The sequence below is a fragment of the Colossoma macropomum genome, unplaced genomic scaffold (assembly GCF_904425465.1).
Source record: "Colossoma macropomum unplaced genomic scaffold, Colossoma_macropomum, whole genome shotgun sequence".
NCBI classification, from domain to species: Eukaryota; Metazoa; Chordata; class Actinopteri; order Characiformes; family Serrasalmidae; genus Colossoma; species Colossoma macropomum.
The window spans coordinates 28,545,444-28,572,644 of NW_023494788.1; the positions used below are offsets into that span (position 1 = coordinate 28,545,444).

At 37.9% G+C, this 27,201-nt stretch overlaps 1 protein-coding gene across 7 annotated transcripts; it reads left to right on the plus strand.

The window, feature by feature from the left end:
* The first annotated feature begins 216 nt into the window (after nucleotides 1–216).
* sept6 (septin 6) lies at nucleotides 217–26,433 on the plus strand. 7 transcript variants are annotated; one of them, XR_005007170.1, is made up of 11 exons: nucleotides 217–316; nucleotides 2,388–2,502; nucleotides 5,230–5,425; nucleotides 6,637–6,823; nucleotides 11,357–11,518; nucleotides 14,624–14,720; nucleotides 16,839–17,007; nucleotides 18,319–18,451; nucleotides 18,741–18,931; nucleotides 23,824–23,931; nucleotides 24,998–26,433. XR_005007170.1 is itself a non-coding variant. In XM_036569044.1 (11 exons), the coding sequence occupies exons 1-10, from the start codon at nucleotides 287–289 to the stop codon at nucleotides 23,846–23,848; spliced, it is 1,305 nt and encodes a 434-aa protein (XP_036424937.1). In that variant the 5' UTR covers nucleotides 217–286; the 3' UTR covers nucleotides 23,849–23,886; nucleotides 24,998–26,433. The 7 variants fall into 7 exon arrangements, 5 of the variants coding, with proteins under 5 accessions (XP_036424937.1, XP_036424941.1, XP_036424940.1 ...); XR_005007171.1 differs by lacking the exons at nucleotides 23,824–23,931; nucleotides 24,998–26,433 and adding exons at nucleotides 19,884–19,940; nucleotides 21,507–22,473; XM_036569044.1 differs by having other exon boundaries at nucleotides 23,824–23,886.
* The last annotated feature ends 768 nt before the right edge of the window (nucleotides 26,434–27,201 follow it).

Sequence of the window (27,201 nt, forward strand, 5' to 3'; positions counted from 1 at the left end):
AACGGAGAGTGAACCATTTTAAGAGTGATGGGGGAATAAATAAGAAGTTACACCCATTTCTTAGAGATTAGTTGTTTTTTCTGGAATTGTTTAGTCATGAGCAACATATAACTGTTGTTCAAAACCTTATCCAAAGTGAATTTTAAATGTAGAACTCGGTCTAGGCACGTGTCGATGTTGAATTTTAGTACAACACCCCCGTGTTAAGCTCCTCTTTCCCCTTGCCTCTCTGCTGTGTGAGCTCGGCTGTTTCCTCTTCGAGCGTTTTCAGCCAGAGAGGCGAACCATGGCGGCTACTGAGATCGCGAGACAAGCGGTAAGTCAGCTCTTAGTCTTAAACATATAAATCGCTGTAAATGTCTACAGTAAACGCTTATTAGCACAGCGAACAAGAGCTTCGCAACACTGCGGCCTATTTGAGGTAACAAGTCAGCGTTTTTTCAGTTTCCACTCATGCACATTAAACCGAATGTGGGTTAGGTTAGTTAGGCTGGCTGCAGCGCGGTGTAGATAAGCATTACTGATCAATTTAACAGTAAAACAGACAGTAGATTATACTACACAGACCTACACGGACTGTAAATACGATTCGCTTTGTATTTTAGTTCCGTACAGTCTGATATTTTTCGGGTTGGACTGCCGCTCTCCTCACATGTTGATGGTTCCGGAGCCTGTCTATTTTGATGTCCGCCGGCTCGAAGTGACTAATGTAACGTTTCCACTAACCCAGTTCTGGCCTAGAAATTTCAGTCGCTGAAACATGAATTCTCTCTCATATGCTGCATATGTGTGTATTCTTAAATGGTGTCCTCCACCGACATGTAAAGGAAGAACCACCCATGTCGTGCTCGCCTGGCACCGTTATTTTATTGTTTGACCATCCTGTGTCCCACTAGCTCAATGGGCGTTGTCTACTACGAAGAATTTGCCGTAGAGAGTGATTGAAAGAGAAAAATAAGGATCTTTTCCTCATAATCTTTCAAACGTAGTCTAATTGTGTTGTCGAGATTTGAGCACTGCTTTATACTCATATGCCAGACGGCTGAAGAGGGTGCTCTCATTTTCCCTTCACTCTAAATGTATATATTCTCTCACTGGCACACTACGGTGTGGCAGTGTTTCCTAAATAGCACTCTTTTTCATTCCTCCATAAATGGAGAATGAAAAGGAGTGCTATTAATTGATACCGTAGACTTTCCCATTGGTCTCCATTCAGCCGTGCTTTTGCACATGTGGAGCAGATGGTGGAGTGTTGGTTCTGTCAATAAGATGTTTTGTTCTTGGTTGTTTGTTGTCAGGCTAAAGCAAACTTTAGCATCTTATTGTTAACTATTGCTCAATAACCAGATGTCTGTACTGATCTGCTGTTTTAGAAGACTTTAATGAAAATGAAATCTTAAATACAGTTTTGACACCTTTTATTGAGCTTTAGTACTTATGCGGTATATTAGCATTCACATATTACGGTATAAACCATGTGATGGTGCATTGCTAAACAAGAAAATGCGGCAATCGGTGTGCACAGAACAGTGTTTTGCCAGCTGTTAAACATGAGCCAAATCCAGAGAGAACACTGTTATTTTCTTTCCAAAGGTTTGGGTTAATGTAAACTTAAGGGGCACAGTTTACATTAGCTGTGCGCCCTGGTCCTGACTAAAAGTTTGTGATGTGAGTGTGATTTTTTTAGACTATATATTGAATGTGTTTTCTGTGGAATTGCAGTAACACATTAGATATGACAGCTGGTGGCTACGGTGTTTCCTGTTAGGGTTTGAGAAGGCCAGGTGGCAGGCCTGCCTGAACAGTGACAGAAAATGCTGAAATACAGCCTGGTCAAGAGCAGACCAAACATACACTAGATGTAGTTTGTAAATCAGTTCTGTATTTCCATGGTTCTTGTTTAATTTGCACAAACGTTTCATCATAGGCATAAGCATTGCTAGTTTAGTGAAAACATTAACTGTGCAGTTGCAGTAGACAGTGTGTCATCTGTAAAATGCGGTTTTAAACGGTTGCAGTTAGACAGGAAAGAGGAAGTGTACAATTCACTACCTGATCTGCACCTCTCTTAGTTTTTCACCAGCCACTGAACGTAGGAGGAAAAGAACATGACCAAAAAAAGTAAAATCATGATGTTTTGTATTCCCCATAATTACACTGTAATAGATCATGTAAGTTATGTTGGCACATGATATGTTACACAAATGTCCCCATACAATTTGGGTCTTAAACACCTATAACCAGTAGAGAATACATTTTTTTCAGACTTGACCCAATATGTTTCATTTGCTTGCTCATGCAGTCATAATGCTAAGGATTGCTAAAGAAGATATAAATGCCATAATCAAATATCCTTAATGAATATTGTTCTGGTCATTGGTTTTCAGGGAGAGGGTGTACGTGCTGTCCCACTCTCTGGCCATGTTGGCTTTGACAGCATGCCGGACCAGCTGGTCAACAAGTCTGTTAACCATGGCTTCTGCTTCAACATCCTCTGTGTCGGTGAGTGTGTCATGTGGGAGCTCCCTTCCACTCCCTCGAGCAAAAATCTCTAACTATTCACTTCAGAATGCATACTGATCCCCTCCTTTGACCCACTTACTGTATATGGGTTGGCTGGTCAAGTCCACTTGCTGTATTTTATGGTATTGTTCAGGCTTCACTTACAACTTAGATAAAAACAAAATTATCTTATTATTTCTTCTGCTTTTTTAACAGTGGACACTGATATTTTAGTGACGTTTTGAACACTATTGTATTCATGCTTATGAATGTTACATCATAGACCAGTAAATGAATTTCGTGTGGCTGACCTGAAATTAGCGGTCTGCATTCCAGAGGTATATGCATATGACTATAAACACAACCTTCTAGTTTGATATGTGGGACAGAGAATAGTGTGAATTTTGGTTCACATTCATTGTGGCAATTGCTGGGAAAAAAAACTACTCAGTGTGATCTGGCACCATGAAGTAAACTTGCTATAGTAAGTTGTACTCATTTTCACACTGATTAGTATGTGCAAGCAGTGTTTCCCATAGGATTTTTTCAGCAGCGGTAACAGGCCAAACCCCCCGGAAACCCAGTTAACCACAGGGAAGGAAAAAAGGGAGTTTACTCAAGCCTTAGTCTTTTAGGTGATAAGAGGCTAAAAATATCAGAGCACAAAAATGTATGCACCAAAAACAAGTAGTGGAATGCATTTGAAAAAAGGTTTTATTATTCAGAAATAGCTGAGCAAAAGCTGTAGTTTTCGTGTGGGATAAGTAAAGTTAACAAAGGCTGGTACACTAACTGTTACAATGTTGGATGCTGGTGAGGGCTCGTCTTTTGCACAAGGTATTTTCTCCTCAGTGGATGATGTGCCAACATGTTGAGAAACATATTGTCACTGTTTCTGGACCTGGCTTACATTAGCTAGAACAGTTAGCCTAGGTAGCAATAAAGCCGCGCTCCGTCTGCCTTCGGAGTGGTTGGTAAGAATGGTTGGAGATGGGAGATTTTTCATAGATTTACTGTATATCAGTGCAAAATAAATTGTGATAGTGAATTGCATTGTGGAAGTATGCATTTTATGGAAAACGTCAAAATGAAAAATAATTATTCTCATTCAAAGTATGTATATGTGTTAGACGTTGTGAATGCCTTGATTCATCAGAACTCCTAGGACATCTGTCAAAACAATCATTTGAAATGAAAAATTCTGTTGTTAAAGTGAGGTAATTTTGCTAGTGTGATATCTTTATTGTAGACTTCAGTATTGCAATGTTGATGAATGTGCAATTTATTGTGCAGCCCTAGCCTCTAGCCATAGCCAGTGTTTGTTTTGTTTGAAGAGTCTTCAGAGTGGCCACAGATATCTGATGGCTGATGTTTTCCCTCTACAGAAGACAGGAAGAGTCTTCTAGCTCCACTCCCCGTTTTTAGCCTCAAAAATCTGATGGCAGTATTTTCTTTTAACAAATAAATCACAAAATGTAAACCAGTGTAAACCAGCCTGTTATTATGGTATTATTAATGTGAGATAATAAGCAGAGCCCATAAACCATTAGAAGCTGAAAATAAAATCATTTGAAACTGAAAGGCTGTGTGCCAGCACCATGAGTAAACACAGCAGAAATCTGAGACCTCATGTCTATGGTTTCATTAGGGCTGTAATTTGTCCGTTATAACTTGTAATTTTGGACAATTTGTAAGGGGATGTTGATCCCCACTGATGTTTAGAGGAGTTCTTTGTGCAGTTTTGGTATTCAGCCAATAGCAATGTCCCCCACTGCCAAATCCTTCAGAGGAGAGGATCACAGAAGACTCTTAGGAGTTCTTGGGAATTAGGAGAGGAAAAGCCACCTTGAAACAGAGCTGTCTCGTCTTCCTCTACATTTACATTTGTGTATACTGCAAACCGCATCCTGTGTGAACAGAAATGCTTTGTCTGTCACACTCTGCTTATGAAGAGAAGAGGAAAGGCTTGTGAATCAGTGAGCACACAGTTTCTACTCCGTTGGTTTGTCAGTATGGGTCCGATGATCGATGAGTCAGGCCTCAGCTGCCATTTTCTAATCGCTCTCCTGATGATACCAATTTAATCCAGGCACTCAGCTTTCAGATCGTGTTTTAACCCCAACAGCAGCAGTACAATGTCACCGTTTGGGCAGCCGCTGTAGATTTGAAAGAAAACTTCCTATTTTACTCTGAGGGGAAGAAGCTTTTCTCTTGTGCCGGCAGCCGAGGGGCCCATGGGAAGGCGCTCTGCAAGCTAAATATATGAAGAAGTGGCCAATGAGAGCCATGTATATAATTAACATTCTGGTGGCGTAGCATGATAAGCCTTTTCACTTCTTTCGTGGCTGTCAGGAGTGGAGGAATTAAAGCCATAGGCTGACTGAAAAAGCTTTGACTGTATGGATTTGTTTATGCTTGTACTTAACAGTAACAGAGGCATAATAATAAACTGAGTGATGTTACTATTTTAATAAAAATACTAAACTTTTCATACACAGAGCAGCTCAAAGTGCTTTACAGTGTAATAGGAAAACTGAGTAATAAAAGCGTGTTTGAGGAAATATCAATATGTTGAAATAACTTCAGTAAGGGACGTGAAGCAATAATGCTTTTAGTTTGTTTTGTTCCAGTGAATTGAAATGCACTGATATATCAGATGTCCTACTAAAGATTCAGATCAAAACTAATCAAAACCATTTACTTCATATATGATTTTTTTGGGTGTAGGAGAGACAGGGTTGGGGAAGTCCACTCTTATGGACACTCTGTTTAACACCAAGTTTGAGGGTGAACCAACACAGCACAACCAGCCAGGAGTGCAGCTCAAGTCCAACACGTACGAGCTGCAGGAGAGCAACGTGCGCCTCAAGCTCACCATTGTGAACACAGTTGGCTTTGGAGACCAGATCAACAAAGAGGACAGGTAAGAACTAGCTTAATTACATTTCTGCAGCCTACAAGATGTTTTGGATTACAGCGAATAATTGAGAATATGTGTTAAGAGTTGTGTCTTGTAAAAGATTTACTCCCAGTAAAGAATGAACTTGTGGTGAACTTGTGTCAACAGAACATCACATTCTTCTCAAAATCATACTTTAGCCACAGTTCCTTCTTCCACTTGACTGAACTTTCTCATTTGTTTTTTTCTTTCATAGCCGTCATCATTATTTGATTGCTTTTAGATGCCAGCATTACAACTAGCACTACAGCTATATTTTAACATGAAGAAATGCTTGAAATACTAGAGAAAAGTTTGCCCTTGCCATCATGTTAACTTTTGTGGTGTTAAAGTTAACATTACATTTTGTGAATTCTGACAAATCTGATTTGATGCAAGAAGTTCAGCATCTGACCAACACAGTTTCTGAATCTTGCATGGAAGGGTGAAGAAGTAGTTGAGTTTTTAGTGGCCAAAAGGTGAAATGTAGCCAGGGGCTCTGGGCAATAGGCAATGTTGACCCCTGCTAAAGAGCATTTGAGGAATAGGTTCATCTGAACCTTTTCATTTTCTGTTATGGGTAGTGTGACTATAAGCCTGTTGTAGTTTGTGACAGACCCTCCCTGAGGATTTATGTCATGGTTATACGGTACATTGCAAGCCTGATGTCTGTGGGAAAATGCATTGCTTGGTGCTTTTCTGTAAGGTAACACTCACGTAAAGAAAAGTTCCCATTGTCTCAGTCTTTTTTCATTGTCATGTGACACCTTAGTGTACATTTCTCCTGAAACATCAGAGAAAGGATGACGTCATAATGCTTGTTGTGCCTGAAGGTAAGGGTGTGCAGTTATGGGTCCCTTCACAGGTCACGGTTGATGTCTCCTTTTGGTCTTTGGAATTCCTTGCATCTTTTAGTTCAAGGTATATTTCAATCAGGGTTAGAACATAAAAAGGGTAAAAGTGTAAACAGGCAGACTGTTTTTATCCTTAGCCAGCAGTGGGAGCAGTATTAGGATGAGATCACAGACCTGGATCACCCAGAACAGACTGGTGCTATTGAAGCGGCTCCATCCAAATAGCAGCAGTCATTTGTTATACAGCTGTGCTGTGTGTTGATTTCTAGTCCACACATTCATCTCTTTCATATTTATTTCTCTACTTTCTGTTTCATTACTTCACATTTGTTCTGTTTACAGTTACAAACCTATTGTGGAGTTCATCGACACTCAGTTTGAAGCTTACCTTCAGGAAGAGCTGAAAATCAAACGCACCCTCCACAACTATCATGACTCACGCATCCATGCCTGCCTGTACTTCATCGCCCCCACTGGACACTCCTTAAAGTCCCTGGACTTGGTGACCATGAAGAAATTGGACAGCAAGGTTAGTGCACGGTTTACATCAGTACAGTTGACCCTCACTGTTAATTCTGTGCTCAGTTTTGTTAATGGGATTGTGCTGATATCAAGGTGTCCAATTGGGCAGCAACTGAGGTGGAATTTGTCATTTTCTCATCAGTTTCTTGTGCATTGAATACCGAATGCTCAAGGCTGTGCAGGCTGGATGATGCAAATCTATGGCATACAATGCAAATATAGCATATCAAGTGAGGCCCCACTGAAAAGTATAAAATAAATCAAACTTAGACTTAGAGCTGGGCGATATGGCCAAAAATGTTATCACGATAAACAAAATTCATATCGTTCAATATCGATACATACTGCGATAAATGTCAAATCATTATTTCTTTCAAGTTTGAAGGCTGATTTTTGCTCCTGGGTGGTTAACTGCTGTTTTAAACTATGCTTTATGGTCGGATCATGACAAACACTCGCCAAACAGTGGAACATTTCACAGATCTGTCGTGGGAGAGTGGGAGAAAGAGCTGTTTTTACCAGCTGGAAAAGCATGGCTATTTTGTATAGTCATAATTTAAGAAAGAAAACAGATTATTTTAGCTGGTGACGAGCGCTCGGCTACCCCGCTACAAATGACATCACAGTATTCAGACACCAGCTAGCGACAACTGGATTTCTCTATACTATCGTAGTAGTTTAAGGGGTGAACCGCAAAATATCAACGCCAGACAAACAGAGTCCTCCTTTTAGGTACGTTTAAACTGAAAGCGGTGCTTTTGTGTCGTGTTTGATCCACAGTATCATCAGTTCTCCATGTTGTGCAGTGACGGAGCGCTGCTTCAAGTTAGCCAGCTGCTAAAAACAGCTAGCCTGGAAAACTAGCACTCTCCCGCTCTCCAACACCTCACAGCTTCCTCAGTTTACTGCGCTCAAACAGGGAATGTATAACTCCGCGTTTCAGGTGTTGCTAAAGACTCATCCTACTCGTGGCCCTCTCCCTTTCTAATCATGTAGAAAAACTCGGAAGTGCGCCCTCTCCTGGCGACAGCAGAGTAGTGTCGCTTTCCTTGCAGTAGAAAACGCCACCAAGGCTTTCGCTGAACGTGGAAGTGTGAGAATGGTGTATTATATCGAACATTTCTCGAACATGTCATATCGCTCTATCGAGGAAAAGTTATATCGCAATAATTATCGTTATCGTTTTATCGCCCAGCCCTACTCAGACTACCTCATGAATTGGTCTGATTGCCTTTGCATTTTGGTTTATGGCTAAAGAACCTTGAGGTGTATCGTGTATACACAGCCACAGTCTTCCAGTACTTAAATGGAAAAAAAACAACTACTCAGGACAATGGCTGCTAATGCTACGCATGCACGCATGTAACAAAGAGTTAAACTCTCTACCCAAATTGAAATGACTGTAACGCAGACTCAGGTGGACTTATTGCTTTTATGAAACAGTGACAATAAATACAATTCTAAAAAATCCATTTCCAAGTTGGGACAGTAGGAAAGTTCAATCAGACAGCAATGAGTTGCAGATGCTTTTTGATGTGTATTTATGACAACAGAACAAAGACAAGATATTTAATGTTTCAGCTAATTAAGTTTGTTGTTTTTAGGCCGACGCTTATTCTAAACGTGATGTTAGCAACATGTTCCAAACATGTTTTCCACTGTGTTGCATCACATTTCCCTTTAATCAGTAATTACTTGGGAACTGAGGGCACCAGTTTTTGTAAGTGGAATTTTATCCCATTTTTGCTTGATATAACATATTGTATATTGTATATTGTGCTTCACCAGCCATTTTCGATGGGAGATGGGTTGGGACTGCAGGCAGGCCAGTCTAGCACCTACATTCTGTTACTGCAAAGCCGCACCGTAGTAACACGTGCAGAATGTGGCTTGTCATATTGTCTTGCTGAAACAAGCAGGAAAAACAAAAACACACAATAAAGTTATCTAGATGGCAGCATGTGTTGCTCCAAAATGCATATGAACCTATCAGCATCAATGGTGCCTTCACAGAAGGTACTCATGCCACTGGCACCAACACATCCCCATACCTTGACAGAGTCGCACATTATTTTAAAAAACAGGTGGCCTTGTCAGACCACAGCACATTTATCCAATTTTTGTTAGTCCGTCTTAGATGAGCTTTGGCCCAGAGAAGTTGGTGGTGTTTCTGGATGTTGTTGATATATGGCTTCCACTTTGTGTAGTAGAGTCTGAACTTGCATTTGTAGATGCAGTAACAAACTGTGTTTACTGACAAGGGTTTTCCAAAGTATTCCATGAGTCCATGCGTTGATATGAGCATGTCAGTTTTTAATGCAGTGCCGTCTGAGGGATCGCAGGTCATGGGCATTTAGTATTGGCTTTTGACCTTGCCCTTTACACACAGAGATTTCTCTGTATTCTTTGTTAATAATGTTATGAACTGTAGATTATAAAATCCCTAAATTCCTTGCAATCATGCATTGAGAAATGTTTCTATGTTTCTGTTTTTATAATATACAATATAATTAATACATAGTTTAAGAAAAAAAACGTTTAGATAAAAAAATATTTAATGATCAGTGTTATATATTTAATGCTTTTTTAAAGCTTGGTGCTATTGGAGTAATGGATTTGAATGTGACTCAGTCAGTCAGATCTGTTATATGAGGAACTTGAACCACGCTGTCCATAATTTGGCTTTACCCAGGTGGGGTCTGAGTTCTTAATTAGTTGTGGTTTGTACATCAGCTGGTTTCAGATTGCATCATGCTAAATGGGACCAAAAGGAGAACTAAGGTCTGTTGCAGCTGGTTCAAGTTCAGGTTCACTTAAACAGAACTGACTTTGGTTAATTTAACTGTCAAACCAGTCTGTCAGCACACAGCAAACCCAATCTGTGCTTTAAGATTATGAAGGAGCTTCTTCTTTAAACATTACAGCACAGTCATTCAAGTCACAGATTTATTGCATATTTTTTGTACTGACGTAGAACAACATTTATTTTAAAGCTATTAAACGATTAAACAAACAAAATTCTGCAGAGAAAGACCTGCCAGCAGATTGGTCTAAACGTGTCAGCCAAACATTGCTGTGCACACAAGCATACTGTAAACTGATTAAGATGAGCATGTATTTGGGGTGCTGCTCATGAAGTACATACTAATATCTATGTGTATTATGTTAGAATAGCAACTGTGTCTGCTGTCAGGCACTACAAACCCATGTACGGGTATATCAAGAATGTTAACCTTTGTGTATGCACACTATTGCTTGTATTGCTCAGAATGGATGTTATTTTTGGGAAGTAGTGAGAACTCGCTAGTAGAGTCCAGGTTGCTTGGAATAGCACCAGTGAGCAGTGTGGGTGGAAGACTTAGTGTGGGATTGGAGCACACAGTGTGTGAGCCATGAGTGGAGGCTGAATGTTTGATTAACCCTTAGCAGCAAGTCTTATTTTGCACTCGTTTTACTGTAGTATTTCATCCTACACGCTTGAAATAAGTACCTTCTGCTATCTGCTACGTATTATGTCTTACTGAACTGTTAGTTTTACAGACTAAACCATCCTTTTATTTATTCAGTATTTGATCATTTTAACCTAAAATGATTAAAAATAAATAAAATGTATCAGTGAAAATCACCACCAATTGTAGTCGTATGCACTTACATATATATATTCTATTACAGTTATACAATATATGTATCTTTGAAGCAACTGCCTCAGTCTACGCACTTTTGGGTTACAACTTAAAAGGGACTGTTGAGTTATATTAACGTAAATGAAATGCTAGATTTCCAGGCCTGATTGGGAATCAGGCTGATTCTGTAGCCCCAGGGTTATGCGAGGCATAAAAGGCAGCAGGAGTGAATTTCTGCATCTATTTTTATCTCTGCTTGGCCAGATATTCTCTGACTTTCTCAAGCTGTTCACAGAATGACTGACCTGGATAGGTGAGGAAGAGGTGTCAGATTGAGAGAAATGACAGTAGTTCTCCCTTTTAGGATTAATGTTGGAAATCCAGGAAGACTAGATCTAAACATGTACATATTTTGCTTTTATGCTTATACACTACTGTTCAAAAGTTTGGAATCGTGTTATATTAATAATTTATGTTATTTATTTAATATATGTTATTTATGTTACTTACTTATAGAGCTTAGGAACTATACACCCAAAAATCTGTTTTTAATTTTTTACCTTTATTTGATTTATTAAAACGTCATTATTTATGCTATACACGTTTCTAAGTCATCTTAGGATCATTTGCAGCTCTGTCCATTATTTTTGCCGTATCTAAAAGTTCTTAATTTGTTTACAGTTACCTTCCTCCTTATTATTTGAAAGCTATATAATTGTACAGGACTGGTTTACGGAATTCCTTTTATACATTTTATACATTTAAAACAAAATTATTATATCACTGAAATATAACAGCAATACATATTATGTTCATTGTAAAATATCTCAGGGTTTCACATCGCTGTTTGCTTCTGAATTTAATTTTGTTAATGGAAAGTGCTCACTCTGATGGATGTGTCCCTTCATTTCGTGCAGGTTAATATTATTCCCATCATTGCCAAGTCTGATGCTGTCTCAAAGAGTGAACTGGCTAAGTTCAAAATCAAGATCACCAGTGAGCTGGTCAGCAATGGAGTCCAGATCTACCAGTTCCCCACTGATGACGAGACTGTGGCAGAGATCAACTCCACAATGAACGTAAGTTGGTGATATTCATCAATCTCGCATTGTAGTGATTGCTTGCTGTTTTCAGTGTGACAAGAAAAGCATATCATTACATCACACATTCCAGATTTTAAATGCAAATGCAGAAACTTTGCAATAGATACATTTGTGGCTGCTATGCAATGTACATACTCATTTATAATTGATATTCATATTTATATATGATCATCATCAGTGGGAATGTGCGTGGGTACTTGAGCGCTGTCACATGTGCCAGTATTGAAATACAGAAATCACTTTTCGGGTATTCATCACATTTCATTATGGGAAGACAAAGAAAATATACAGACCAACAAATCAGGGAAATGCTGATTTTATGTATTAATATGACTGTAAATTGTGACAGTTTTGCTACTACGAAGTAGCAATAATGGACACATTATTAAGGACAAACTGACAAGTTGGTACATCATCCACTGAGGGGAAAGGATCTTATATGGAAAACAACAAGTCTTCATTAGCATTTAACGTTTATCGGTTACTGTTAGATCATTACTTCCTCTGAGGAGGCAGCCTCCGTTGCTCATCCAACATGAAAGCCCACTGTATCATGGCTAAGTTTGAATAATAAAAGTTTTCAAATTTTAACTCCCAGTACTATTATCTACAGAGTAAGCCCACAGCCCTATACTTCTTTTGGCCAAAATCCTTTGTCTCTGCTTTTTTTATTACTTTCTCTTTCAGCGTAGTTATATGGATATCCATTCATTAATTTATACAGACACTCAAATATCAAAATTAATCAGAATGCACATCTCTAATACATGTATAATAAAAACCTTTTTAGGTACTGTTTTGTAATCATCTGAATGTGTTTTCCTGCACTTTGGATGTGAATTATATCTTCAGGTCCCACATCCATATTTAATACTTCCGTGCTCATTTTTACAGTTTATGCTATATGTGACAGTAATAAGTACTTAAGTTTAGAAATAACCCATCTGGTTTCCAGTGCTCCACGCATTGCTTGCTGTCAGGAAATGGCAGCGCAGAGGGAGAGGAATGCATAATGAGTATGCTCTCACTGCAGGAAGTGTGGGAAAGACACACACACACACACACACACACATTGTCTATGTAATGCACAGTCAATGAATGTGTAAACTGAATACAGTCCAGTTGCCAGTGGGGCCAGTGAGGTCTTACTGCGCTAATCCTTACACAGGGTCACAAATCCAGATACTGCAGAGCAAATCTCTGTCACGGAGAAGGTATGATAACTGTTCCTCCCAGCACGGTACCGCTGGTTTTCCATTGGTGTGGCTAGAGACGTTTAGGCTTCTATCAGTGCTTCCGCAGACTGGGATGGGACTTATCTTTCATATCTTTCTCTCTGCTGCTCTAGAGGAGTTTCCTGAAAGTAAATATTGTCTTAATGAGGTGGCGGCATCATGTCTGCTTCGTGGGCTGCTTCTCCAGCCCCTGTCTCTTTAACAGCGCTCTCTTATGTTATCAAGTTGAAATAAGAGTACAGTGGCCTTCCTGTTCCAGGGTGTTTGCCTTGATGTCTCAGGGTGATGGATAATGGTTAATGAATATTGAAGGACTGACAGCATGCATGTTTATATCCTGGTTTCACATTCCTCTGTGTCAAATAAACCATTTTCTCCCTCAGATAATGCTGTATGTCTTTGGAGAAATGTTGTATGAATATACACTACCATTCAAAAGTTAGGAATCACTTGTTTTCTCTCCTGATCAAATTTTGGGGTCATTTTAATCTCGATACATTTACTGATTGGTTGTGGTCTAATTAATCCTGAAATTTTATCTTGATGACCACATTCTCAAAATCTATTGCCGCAGACGTTTTTGGGGTCAGTTTGTCTAATTTTTTGTCTTTGTATAATAGTGATCTTTGCTTTTCTACTAACTTGTACAAGAAAATCAAAGATATATGATTATGTGGGAGTTGTACAGAAAACAGTACATGTGGTTTTGAGACAAAAAAAGTATTCAAATTGAGAATTTAGACCTTTGGGGTAAGATTTACTCCCAGACATGAGGCAAAAGGCCCATTATATTATTTACTTACAGTTTCATCATAAAGACACAAAGTTGTTCTGGAGTTTCACTAAATAGCTAGCCTTACCATTACATGCGAGCTATGGCTGTCGTTTACTAGAATCAGGCAACATTTTTAGCCATCTTGCTGGAAGTGAGTTTAAATATGAGCTTTGTAGCTTGGCAGTGTTACATCCACACCTAATCTGTTTAGCCATGTGCACTAATCATTTACTACTTACCAATTAAATGTTTAAATTGAAAACCGTACGCTCAGCGTTGAAATCTATAGCTTTGTTTTAAATTGTTAGATTAATAACTTTTAAGTCATTGACACAATTGACATTTCAAGTGTTTCTGTTTTACTGTCATTTGTCCTTTGTCATAACTTACTAAAATGTGGAAAATCACTAAGACAAACTGATGGAATTCTCAATTTTCATTTTATAATATTTTTATTGTTAAACATTGATTAATAGCACAATACTTGAAAAATGCAAAGGCTAGATATGATTTGACAAATTATACATTCTGCAAGTTTAGATTGCACATTGATGGAAAACTTCACGAGGGGGACATGTTATCCCAGATAAGGGGAGATTTCAAAGATATTCCTTGCTTGCCATAAAAAAACAAACAAAAAACTGTCTGCTGTCCAGTTCACCCTAACAGTGCGATCTATGCATCATTATCCTGTTCACGCTAAACTCATCCACAGATATGATTTAGGTTTACGCTTGACATTGTTCTTAAAGGGAGCATTTCTCAGTCATTTCAGAATCATCTACAGCTCTGTTCTTCATTCTGGACACACTTTTTGCAGCTTCCCGCTAATTATTTAGTGTTTAGGTTATTTAGGTTTGAACTTGCTCTAGGCCAGCATACCGAATTATTTTAAACATTTATCTGAAATGTATCTAAAATCAGTTGTATATTATGAAAACATTGATTCCAAACTTTTGAATTGTGATTTCAAACTTTTACATGGTAATGTATGTGGAATTATATGAATGTGTGTCAAAATTTAGAATACAAGAAGTTCACTGATTTGCATGCAATTTGGGTGCTCTGCAGGGCCATTTGCCATTCGCAGTGGTGGGAAGCACTGAGGAAGTGAAGATCGGGAACAAGATGGTGAAAGCACGGCAGTACCCCTGGGGAACTGTCCAGGGTAAGCATAGGTCACGTCTTTTAGAGGAAATGAGGCTGAGATCGTCCTACAGAAACATGAGTCCCAGTTTAGGACATCCAGACCCATCCTCTTTCTCACATCCTGCCACTACATATGATCTACATTTTTTGGCTGCTTTCTCTATGCAAAGCCACGATGACAGCAGTACTTCTCACGTGATTTGTGAGAGTCTCCGTTACAATTGGGAAGCATTTATTGATGGAGGGGTGGGGTGGTTGCATGGGTGACGAGCATAGCAACACAAACCACATGCAGCTTGAATGGCACAGAGCTGTCCCCAGGCTATTGCTGACATTGTGTCACCATTTCATTCCCTCTCTCTCTCTCTCTCTCTCTCTCTCTCAGTCACTATGCTCTCTGCCAACCTGCGTACATGAGGCCACGGGGCAGTGCACGTGGGCCAGTGCTTAATTTAGTTTATTTTGAGGTTGACCTAGCAAAGAAAATACAGTTATTTTGGCATGTTTGTTTATTTTTATTTGACTTCTGCTGCATGAGATGTCAATTTATTTAGCTTGAAGACAGCAGTGAGCCAAAAGTATTGAAGCTAATTCTGATAACATGGAGTGTTAATTCTCATAATGTGAAGTATTTGATCAGAAAAAACCTTTGTTGTTTTTTTATCTCAGTAAATATATATGGGATGGATATGCAGTAGAAAGGCTTTATTTTTAAGCTTCTGGGTGCACTATATATAAAGAGAACAAGAGCATAAGAGAATACAGTGTGATAATACTGTCGGTTTATCTTAATGTCATGGAGTGAATCATAGGCATAGTCTGAATATGCAGGCCATCTGTAAAACCTTATCTACTATCAAGGGAAATGAATATAGGACTGTAATAAAACAAAGAGCAAGTTTGCTTTTACTAAATATGACTGATGTCTTAAAGATGCCTATCATATTTTTGTCCTTGTAGAGTAGTGGTTTCCAACCAGTGGTTTACATTCCTGTACTCCCTCAGACATTAAACGTCTGTACTCTCTTTCCATATACAAATATACTCACATATATTGCCATGATGAATATGTAAGACAGTTAGATTTTATATATTGCAATTATATATATATATATATATATATATATATATATATATATATATATATATATATATATATACATGTTATGTAAGCATTGTGTTATGAAAAGGTACCTTTGAGGGTATGTTTATCCTTTTTTTCTGATGTTGTACAACCGGCAATTTTGTTAATGTTTATCTTTAGATGAACACAGAGAGGCAGATGACTGCACATTTTTTATTTGAAATCATAAAGGCTGCAGCATCAGTTTGAGGGCACATGTGTGCGTGCAAGAGAGGTTGCGACTGTAAAATGAACAGTGAATAGCACAACGTTTACTAACCTGTGACACAGACCGTGTTTATCACATAACTTCATCCGCTCAGTGGATAACGTGGATCACAGCAGCTGTAAACAAATAAATCTAAACTAATCTGAACTAAATCACGTCTGTGAAAGTGAAACTAACACAAGTACACAACTAAAAAGCATAATGCAAGCCTTAATAACAGTTACAAAGGGATACTCACTTCATTCACTCATGCAGCAGCGCACGATAAACTGTATTGACTACTGTTGTTAGTTTCTCCTGAATGCGTGGGGCTCAGAAGGGGCCAGACTTGAACAATTTTTCTTTAATACAACCTTTTACGATATCGAACTATTAGAGCATGAGTTTGCCCTGTGCTGGAAACTGTTTCGATTGCTTCTATCAGGAAAGTACCTGTGTAACTTTGTGCCAGGCTAATTAAATAAACTTAAATAAAGATGTATGTTAGAATTTTTTGACGTACATCTTTGTGTACGCGTCCCACAGTTTTGGAACCACTGTTGTGGAAGCAATGTATCAGCAAATGCAAGAAAACGTCTTCTTTTCCCCAGTAGTATAGCTTTTGGAACACCATCTGCTGGACAAATCATTAAGTTAAAAGGATAATTTAGGGAATGGATAATTGTAAAAAGGGAAATAATTTTTTTTTTTGTTCATCCTAACATCATTAAAATGTCTATTAAAAAGTAGTGTTTAACCAGTTTGCTGGTCCATGGCATCTGTGTAAAAGTTGCATTCTTTTTCAGTGGAGAACGAGAACCACTGTGATTTTGTGAAGCTGAGGGAGATGCTGATCCGGGTGAACATGGAGGATCTGAGGGAGCAAACCCACACGCGCCATTATGAGCTCTACCGCCGCTGCAAACTAGAGGAGATGGGCTTCAAAGACACAGACCCTGACAGCAAACCTTTCAGGTGAGAAAAGAGTACTATAATTACAGTTTTTTTACAACAGGACTAATGAAAGTTTTTCTTTAGTTTGGTTCATTTTGACAGATGTGAGCAGTCTACGCTAAATAACAGAAGCTTGATCTGCCAAAAATCACAGGTCTCGATCTGGTTCCAAATGAACCTTGTGTCAGTTCACTACTTGTGAAAAAAAGATTTTTACAGTGATATACGCCAAATAAGGGAATGCAAGATCAGAGCATGTTGTTCTCCTCTAGCAGCATGTCACAGCTATGCTCGTATCGTTCTAGAAGCACGAGCTGCTGTTAATAACGGCAGATAAAATAATTTTTGCACAGATTTTTTGGTAAGTTAGACCCATCATCTGCATCTTTTGTGCATTTTATCAAGAATATATTTGAGGGATAAATCTTGATTTTATACTGTGACTAATTAATGAATAAGTAATAACAAAAAATAGGTTGTTTTGGCAGTAATGGAGGCAAATAGTAAAAAAACATCAGTATCCCCACCAAAATCCTGACCTATCAAAGAACACTGATGCGTATAGTTTGGTGCACTCTATATGTTGCAGTGTGAAACCAGCCAAACCAAATGAAAATGATGCAATTTTCACAAACATACTAGATGTAAAAACAGCCATAACCACTGAATGTCCAGTGAAATATAGTATTTCCCACATATTCCGGCTCTATATAAGCAGGTACATCAACACACTAACTTTTATGTGTTTCTGTTGAACTCATGTCTTTGTATTGGTTGGCCATTTAATAGAATGTTTTCTTTTTTTATCTCGTCATAAACAAAAACAAATTTGGCAGCTGGCGAGATGGACTCACTACCTCTAAGACCAAATGAACCCTTGTTTGTGAATTATCCTCTATTTATTTTAGAAATGTTTTTGTATGCATGTCCTTCTGGAAGGTCCCTCATGTAATAGGTAAAAAAAACACCTTATCTGTAGATATTTATTCCTACATACACAATTTTTGAGATAAAGTTGAATGTCTAGTAATCTGGACAGTTGGACTCAGTGAAGTAAATTATGCTTTGATTAGTATGATATGTATTATTAGTATAATAACTCATGCATTACAAAACAAAAATATTTTTGTTTATTTTGTTAAAAAAGAGCCTTCTGTTTATTTAGGAGTGACAGTAAATGCTGTTAATTTCTTTGTTTATTGTTATGACATGAAAATTATTATGAAAATAATTTATTATTTATAATAAATGCAGATGCCAAGAAATTACTTTTAATAAATTCTTTTATTAGTTATACCTACATTCACTTGAGTATTTCTTTGTATACTTTAGTCTGCAGGAGACGTATGAGGCCAAGAGAAATGAGTTTATGGGTGAGCTGCAGAAGAAGGAAGAGGAGATGAGGCAGATGTTTGTCCAAAGAGTGAAGGAGAAAGAAGCTGAGCTGAAGGAGGCGGAGAAGGAGGTCAGTGTGTTTTATGGTTTTGGAATGGTGCACACTTCCCTTTGTTTATGCTCTTAAAGTAAAACCATCTGACACGGTTTGTTTAAATTCTTTTGCTAGAACCTCATTTTCACAAATAGTAATGGTTTAAAAAACAAAAATGTGAACTGCTTAGTCAAATAGTGTTGGACAGTAGGCTGACATCTGTCTTCTGACTGAAGAAGCCACCTCAGCATTAAGTTTTGTTATTTGAATCTGGCATTAAAAGTTTCCAGTATTCACACACTGACCCTGTGGTCTTCATACGTAGCTGCATGAAAAGTTTGACCGTCTAAAGAAGCTGCACCAGGATGAGAAAAAGAAGCTGGAGGATAAGAAGAAAGCTCTTGATGATGAACAGAACATCTTCAAGCAGAAGAAGACGGCAGCTGAGCTACTGCAGTCTCAGGCCCAGCAGGCAGGGGGCTCCACCACACTCAAGAGGGACAAAGAGAGGAAAAAGTAAGTACTGACCTTCATCCTCTCTTTGCCTTTAACTCTCCCAAAAACAGCTTCCCCTTCAAGGTGGAATCGCTGAATACTCTACAAGCCGGAGGATATCCACGTGTTGTCCTCATTGGCCTACTTAACTATTAACTGTCCGTAATGATATTTATGTTAAAAAGGAAAAATGGGGCGTGGCACCATCAACCAAAGACATAAGCCCATGTTTTCAATGTATGTGTGTTATCCCATGTGGTTCTGTTTCAAAAGAGCACAGCTTAAATTCTAGATCATAAATATCTTTTGTGATTTGATTTTAGGGCTTAGGACTTTGGTACCAATTGATGATGCGATAATGAGCCCAAATAAATGTTCTAAATAAGTGCAGTAAACACTTAAAGACCTTACTTTTCTAAAACTTTTTGAAATGTAAACAGAAATTTTTATTATTTTCACTGGCCTAGATTGTTTTTGCATTTCTTAAAGTATTTGGTCACACTATTAATTCAGAATTAAATATGTGATTAAAAATAATAAGTAAATATTTATTATCAGTGACAGCTAAATTATTCATTTCTTTTTTTAACAAGTTTCTCAGATTAATGTTTTAGACCAGTTCAGCAGTGTTTTTTCGTGTAATGCACTAGTGATAATGCAATTGATGTTCAATAGTACTTGCTTTTATTACCATTATTCACTATGCATTTATTAGCATTATTCATATGACCGTAGCTAGTGAAGCTTAAATAATAGCAAAATTTGCAATGCACATTTTATCAATGTATCTTTGTTAAAGCACTGATGCTGAATGATGTCATACCTGGATACCTTATGTGTCTCAGTCCCTCTTAAAACAAAAATTAAAATGAACACTAAGGTGCAGTCTAGAATAAGGACTAGTCTGGTGTAGTATTCAAAAGTGACCAATATTCCTGTTATGCTGGTAATCACTCGTGGTTGTGTATTCAAGCTGATTTGGCCTCCTCACCAGACCATGATACAGAAGGAAGACACTTGCACTGAGAAGGTTTACATTTGTTTTCTTTTCTCTCATTTTCCTCACTGGCTTATTTGCTTCTTAAGCTATTCACAGGTTCTCACAGACAGCTGCCTGCTATGCTTAGAAGCCCATCACATTTCAGTCTGTTACATAATCACGTTACTGAAGAAACACTGTTCGTTGTACAGGGTAGTTTGAGGGCTAGAGAGGGCGATGTTCCTGCATCTGCCCGTATGCCGCAGAAATGCACAGTTCTCCTCAGTAACCAAGCAGGGCATGGCATGTATGATGTTCATTCTGTGTGGTCTGTGCATGTTCTGCATGTTAAATCCATGTTTTTTTACCAGTTAACTCCTCGTCTGCTTGCTGCATGCTGCATGAGACACCTTATGCTGGTAAGGCTTCTAAACATTAAGGCACATTTTAAATCGTAAAACAGAAGAGGGAACATTTTTGGGAAATTATGGTTAGTTGGTGGATGTAGTGGAAGTTTCTCAGGGAAGTATGAATGCTTTTAGACAGTAATAAGACATTACATTACTGTAGCAAATATTGCTCTTGCTCACTTAGTTTTAATAAGCATTTATAAGCATTCATAATCTTTTTTTTAAATGTGAAGAGCTGTGATAGAAGTAGTGCAAATACTTATCATGGCAGTACTGCCAGGGTTGTAGTGTATTACTGACCCTATTTGATGTGCTCTCCCAGTCTGCCCTCTGAATCCATAATAGTCTTCTGTTGCGGCGCTCCCTGTCCTGCCATGACTCCACACAAAGCAGTCTTTCTTTGCTCCCCTCGAGCAGCTGGATCACACTGGTGCAGCACTTGGTCCTAAAATAATGCTTTTGTTGGTCAGGCTATAAGGTCAAGTCCTCCACCCCTGCCATGCACCCATTTTTGCATAATGGCTACATGCATCAGAGCAAAGTTATTCATATTGATCAACTTGTGTGAGAAACAGTGGACAGTCTGGTTGCTGTACAAGTGTTTTTCGAGTCCTGGGGAGCTCTTTGTATGGAGTGTAGAGGGAGGAATTAAAGCAGTAAGCCATGAGAGGCGACGTTTTACGGTGATGTTCCCGTGGTTAATGTGTGTTGCCTTCATGGGTGTTGCCTCCAGTGGCTTATAGCTTTCATGAACCCTGACAAAATGACACTATGATAAATACCTCAGTACTGAGTAAATAATTCATTTATTATTAATAATAGAGATATTTGTGGTATATTGAGTATGTTGTGGCAGCTCTGAATGTGAAATAGCCAATCAGATTTTAGAACTGAAACAAGCTCTTTGATTAGAACTAAGATTCTAGATTGGTGATTATTGTATTTCAGTTCCAGTTGATCAGACATTATTCAAATCAGATATGCACATTGGGAAATTGATGGGTAAAATTTAAAATCTCAGTGTTTGCTTGTTCAAAGAAAGTCCCATCTTAAAACTTATGCACTTATCCCATAATCCCTCAACATCTTCAACACGTATATTAACACATGTATTAACTAACCTTTAACTTTTATGTATAAATGAACACAGTAGTGTGAATGTAACCAATAGAGCAAAAAAATAATCCTCCTTTTCTCTCATTTCCAGTTCAGGATTCCTGTAGAAAGTGCTCCCCCCCCCAGCCAGCTGTGAATGAGTTCTTCCCTCTCAGTGCTCCTGAGCCATGCTGCTCTGCTCCCCTCCCCTCTTTCCCCACCCCTCCCACATCTCACACATAACCACGCTGAAGAGGGACCTTTAATGTGAATGGGATCCTTGACTCAAATGCGTTCTGTTACCATAACTCTTTTATTATTATTGTTTGTTTGTTTTTAAGAGCCAGTGTTCCTCTTCTTTTTAATCACCTGTTTTGTGCTCCCATGACAATGATGATGTTCTGTTTTGCATGACTAGTGTATGCTATTAACATTGACAAGTGTGACTACTGTTGTGGTAGCAAGAGTAGCAGGCTAAAATGAGACTGGCATCAACTTGGCATGGTTTGGCATTCCCAGAGTGTTGTTTAAATTGCCATCTGTGATACATTCATCGGTTGGGCATTCCAACCAGTGACACCATCCCCCCATACTACTAATACTGAAGGTGTGCATCACTCCACATTCTGTCAATTCATACTCAGCTATGAATTGAATTTGTCTTAGATGGTATTGAAATGATGTATTTCAATTTATTATCTAACACCATTGCAACATGTGCACCTCCAGCATCTGAGTAGTACTGAGTATGACATGTGGTTTCATTTTATCCTGATGCATGTTATATGAATGTTCTCTATTCATCTACAGCATACCTCAGTGTCTTTTTTATATACATGCCATGAGCACGCTTGTATTAGGTGTATTAGAGCTTTTGCTGTACCACTTTTTAACTCAATGTCAGCACCTTCTTAATTCCTCTGCTTCTTTTTTTAGTTATTTTATGATAAACTGATACAAAAAGCACATTTTGGACTTTTGTATATTTTAACAAAAATTGCCAAGGGACCAATACTGCACTTGTGTCAGTGTACATAAGAGTTTTCTAACGCAAATAATAAAGGGTAATTTTCACCAAATATTTAAACTGTGGGCAAAATCATTGTGTATGACCATCATACAGCAAATTCTGCATTGTTTCAGTAACGCTTTCATGTGCCTTTCATACATATATTGCTATATGTGCATCACCTGAGGTATAGTTACATTAAGAATTATATTTTGGAGAGAAAACATTTCTTTTGGTGCTGGTTTGTTTTCACTAAAAATGCTAATACAGCTTAGCAACCGCTGTAACTTCTTGGGATTTGGGTAAAAAGCTGATCTAATCCCACACTGTATTTTTGTAGAGCAGCATACTTAGCTCTGCTTAGTAGAGCTTTATGGGAACTACATATATCAGAAGTTATTACTGCATTAAGACTTCAATGGAAGATATACCCAAGCCCAAAGATACTTCTCATATATTTTCTTTTTATGCTAGATATGCATTATCCTTATATGGAAAACTTACATAAAAGATGTCAGCTTTCTGCTGTTTCTAGTTTTAAATCAGTACTATTTATTATATATCATACCATATATATCGCTGTTGGAATAAGTCCTTGTATCTCTAAACTGGCAATTTTACAGGAGAGAGAAAAAAAAAGTTCCTAAGTTTTAAAGGGCCAATATCCTAAATCCTTTTATTTTTTCCTCCTGAGATTCACGTATAACATTTGTGTGGTTTTATGTACCAAAGAAAGTTGTAATTCATTTTTAAATGATCATTTCCAACCATTCTTTATCCCATAGAACAAGCTGATTATATCATTGTGCCTTTAAGACTGGTATATTTTAATAAGTTCTTATTGGCTGGCCTGTATAGCGCTAGTCCAGGTGAGAATGGACGGGGCTACACTGTTGTAGGCTGATTTGGTGGATATTTGTAATAATTTGGTTTTCATGACATCATGAAAACAGTAAAACCACAACGGGCTGTTTTTACAGCTTAGTTTCCATGTATGGACTGTATGGAGTGAGGAGTGAGTGGTGCGATTTGAAACTTTAGCAGTGTTTACAGTGTTTACTGTTTCAAAGCAAGGAAAATGTGTTTTCCTCGATATGAGCCTTTTACTGGAAGTTAATGCAGAAATCATTTGTTCCAAGACATTTTGGACCATTTCTATTCATCCATTCATTATGAGATTTTAATAAAATGTAAAAGTCTGCTGCTGTTTTCAAATGTCAAAAAATAAGAATTGTCAAAAAATTGAGACACAACATTTTGTCCCAACAGCGACGATATCATCTGTGCTTGATTGATACGTCATAGATAAATCATAAAGCATATTTTTACAACAGCATCATTAAAAAGAGGACATCACAGCGCATTTCATACTGACTGGTAGTACTCAGTAGATCTGTATGTTTGGCCTTTTGAATTCTAGGAATGATGGGTGTGACCAGAGCTGAAGTATCGTTCTTTAATTTGGGCCAACCTGTGTTCTCTGGTGGGTCTTGTGCTGCGGCTCGCTACAGCCTCCCTGCTCACTGCTGTGTGTGTATTTACTTTCCTTTGCAGTAATCCCTGGCTCTGCACTGAGTAGTGCCTTCGCCCCCTCACAGCTTTGCTAAGGGACCAGACCATGACTTTTTGGTTAAGCGGTACCCCAAGGCCATGGGGAGACAGTGTGGATCCCAGCCCCTGGGGGGTTTCCAATAGATCAGCTCCCTTGTTCCGATAGAGCCCTACATTCTTTTGGTTTATACAGCAACTAACAGTGTTTAGTGTGTTACTAAATGTCACTTGCTTAAGGCCATGAGTGTACTGCTTGTAACACTGTGTGACTAATATGCTTAACATGTTCTGCCTCTTCAGGGAGATCTTATGCATTTAAAACTTTCTAAATATCCATCTGTATGTGATAATTATTATCAGTTATTTGAGCTGAAGGAAAAAATAACTTTTTGTTGGATGCTTTGAAAGACTTATAGAAGGCAACAGTTCCAGCAAGACTGGACTCAAATTTCATTTTATTCAGCTAATCAAGGGCCACACTGTCATCCATGACACATCACTGTACATTAACAGGTCTACACAGCACTCGCATGCGAGTTATCCGGCTGTTCAAAGTTTTTAACAAGTGTAACTACACTTGATCTGATGCTTAGAAGTAGTGTATAGTGGTATACATAAGTTTGGGCACCCTGGTCAAAGTACATGTTTTGTTGATTTGTTGAACTGAAAGTAAGTCCTCTACAGGGAACACACATCTGCACATTTTAATGCACAATTACTGTTTATTTGCTGAATTTAGCAAATAAATAGAAACTGTGCACAAACATTTGCAGTCATGTTTAAATCAGTGTCCTGTAGAGGATGTGTTAACTTATTATCACATAGAAAATCAACAAAACGTAATCTGACCAGCGGTATTCAAACTTTTGCATACGACTGTATATCTACGCATATTTAAATTTAATGCTTTTGGCTGTCAAAAGTCATAATCAGAAGATTTCTGATTAATGTATGCCTCGCCTTCCCGTTGGTAGCTTCTGCTCTCTCTGGCTGCTTTACACTTTCTCTAACCTGTGTTTGTATCCCCTTCTCTCTTTCTCTAGCTTCTTTTAAATCTGTCTTGGCCACCTGTCTGAAGAGGGGATTGCAGCTTCCACGAGAACTAAAGCACCTATTTTCCTCTTCCTGTCTCTCTCTGCCAGCCTTTTTTATTATTATTTTGAACGTTTCAAAACGTCCTCGCCGTCTGCTCAGTCAAACAGAGCCTTATGTGGGCTTCACAAGGTGTTTTTCGCAATAAGCATTAACTCTCTTTCCTAATTACGGCATGCCAAGCAAAGTCCCACACTAATATTTTTTACAGATTTTGTGAAAAATGCCAGAACCAAAGTTCTGGGAGTAAAACAGCATGAAGGAGACCTAAAAGACATTCTTTGCTGTGAAAACATTAGCTTTTATACATGAGACATAAATACATATTGCCTTGCATAGTAAGCTTACATGTAGGCCTCAGTCTTTCACATTAGCACAGGAATCGTCTGGATTTCTCTTGTGAGAATGTGATTGTATGAGTGAACATGGATTTCCTCTGAAAAAAAAATGATGCAAAGAACAAAACTGTGCAGATGAAATACATACAGGTTAATGTTTCCTTACTACACACTATGTGTTTAAACTTAAAGAAGTAAAGGACAGGCAAGTTCTTTTTTTCTACAACTTGAAAACATTGACTGTCTGGCTGTGAGATATAAAGACCCAAAGAAAGATTTAGTTTGAAGTGTTGTCAAATAATATAAAAGACCTATTTAACTTCTATCTTGAAACCATGTGATAAGACTCAAAGTTGTTGATGAAAAATGTAATTACAATTATTTAAATTTGGTCCATTTCAAGACTGAGGACTAATAACAATATTGATAGTGTCCTCTAATTTGGTGAATTTGAAGGCTGTAGTTTAAAAAAGCACTTCTAAATACCATGTAGATCACTTTCAGTCCCTTTTCATTTAAACTTCACCTTTTGACAGCCTAATCTGCCCTTTGCATGTCTTTTCACATTTTCTTTTGTTTTTACTATAAATTTATTTCAAAGCCTTTTTCAGTGTCAAAAAATGCTCTCTATATTGGCTTGTTTTTCTCTTGCGTATTTATTCCAGGTACATGTGCAGTTGTATCTGCTTGACAAATTTCAACAGATTTTGCCAAATATTACATTTAGATAGATTATAGTTTTGGCAGTTTTGTTCTAAATAAGTCAAATGGCAGATACAGATATTCATCCATATACATATAATTTATAAGGATCTATTTTGTGTATTGAAGTAGAGACGTGTCTTCATGAAAAATAATATTGTTGGGATGTGATGGTTTTCGCTGTGTACAACATCAAGACTCTAGGCTCCATTTTTCTAGTATCTTCATACCTGCCTTTCATTGTCCGCTCCCTCCGCCCCTGTCATAACGCAAAGTTGTGAAATATTTAATTGTAGTGAGATTTCATTGGTGTACATTTTCAATAAAACTACAGTGAAAACAACTGATCGGATATTGATTTTTTCTTTCATTTTCACTTTGATACAGGTTGACTGAGTTACAGAGTTGCAGACAGTGAGACAGTGTGGTGCAGATCTTGCATCAGATCTTGGCAGTCCCACTTGGGACACTTAATGTCCTAAACTGGAAATAATACATGAAATAGTTAACACTGCTGTTACATGTATGAAATGAACAAATTTCACTTTTTAGCCAGCACAGGTCATACAGGAAATACAAAAATTGTTAAATAATTTGAACATGTCTGAGACTGTGGTATAATCGATTATTAAAGGTTAATGGGAACTGTAATTTACATAGCTCAAATGAAAGTCCAGTGAGCTAAAACTACAATGGAACTGATGTGTTTTTTAATACTGAAAGGGGAATTCTGATTTTCTAAATATCTGCACAATTCAATCTGCACTTTTATCAACAATTGCAAATATAGCCATTTTAATTGCCATTTAAAATAACCAGTGAACCTACACGTGTCTTCTATGTTTTTATACTTAACATATTCATGGAGAGAAAATTGTAAATCGAACTATTTTACCTAAGATCACCATGCATTTACCTCCCTGTCATGTACATATTTTAAAATATATATGGCAAGAATTATATATAAGACATTTCTTGAAACTGTGTCTCTGGTATCAGGCCGCCTATTTATAACCAGTTCATGTAATAACTTTCTGTGAGGGAGCTTTTAGAGGCGTTAAACTCTTCAGACGTCTGGTTCCTATCACCATCACTGTAAACAATTCTGACTCGGC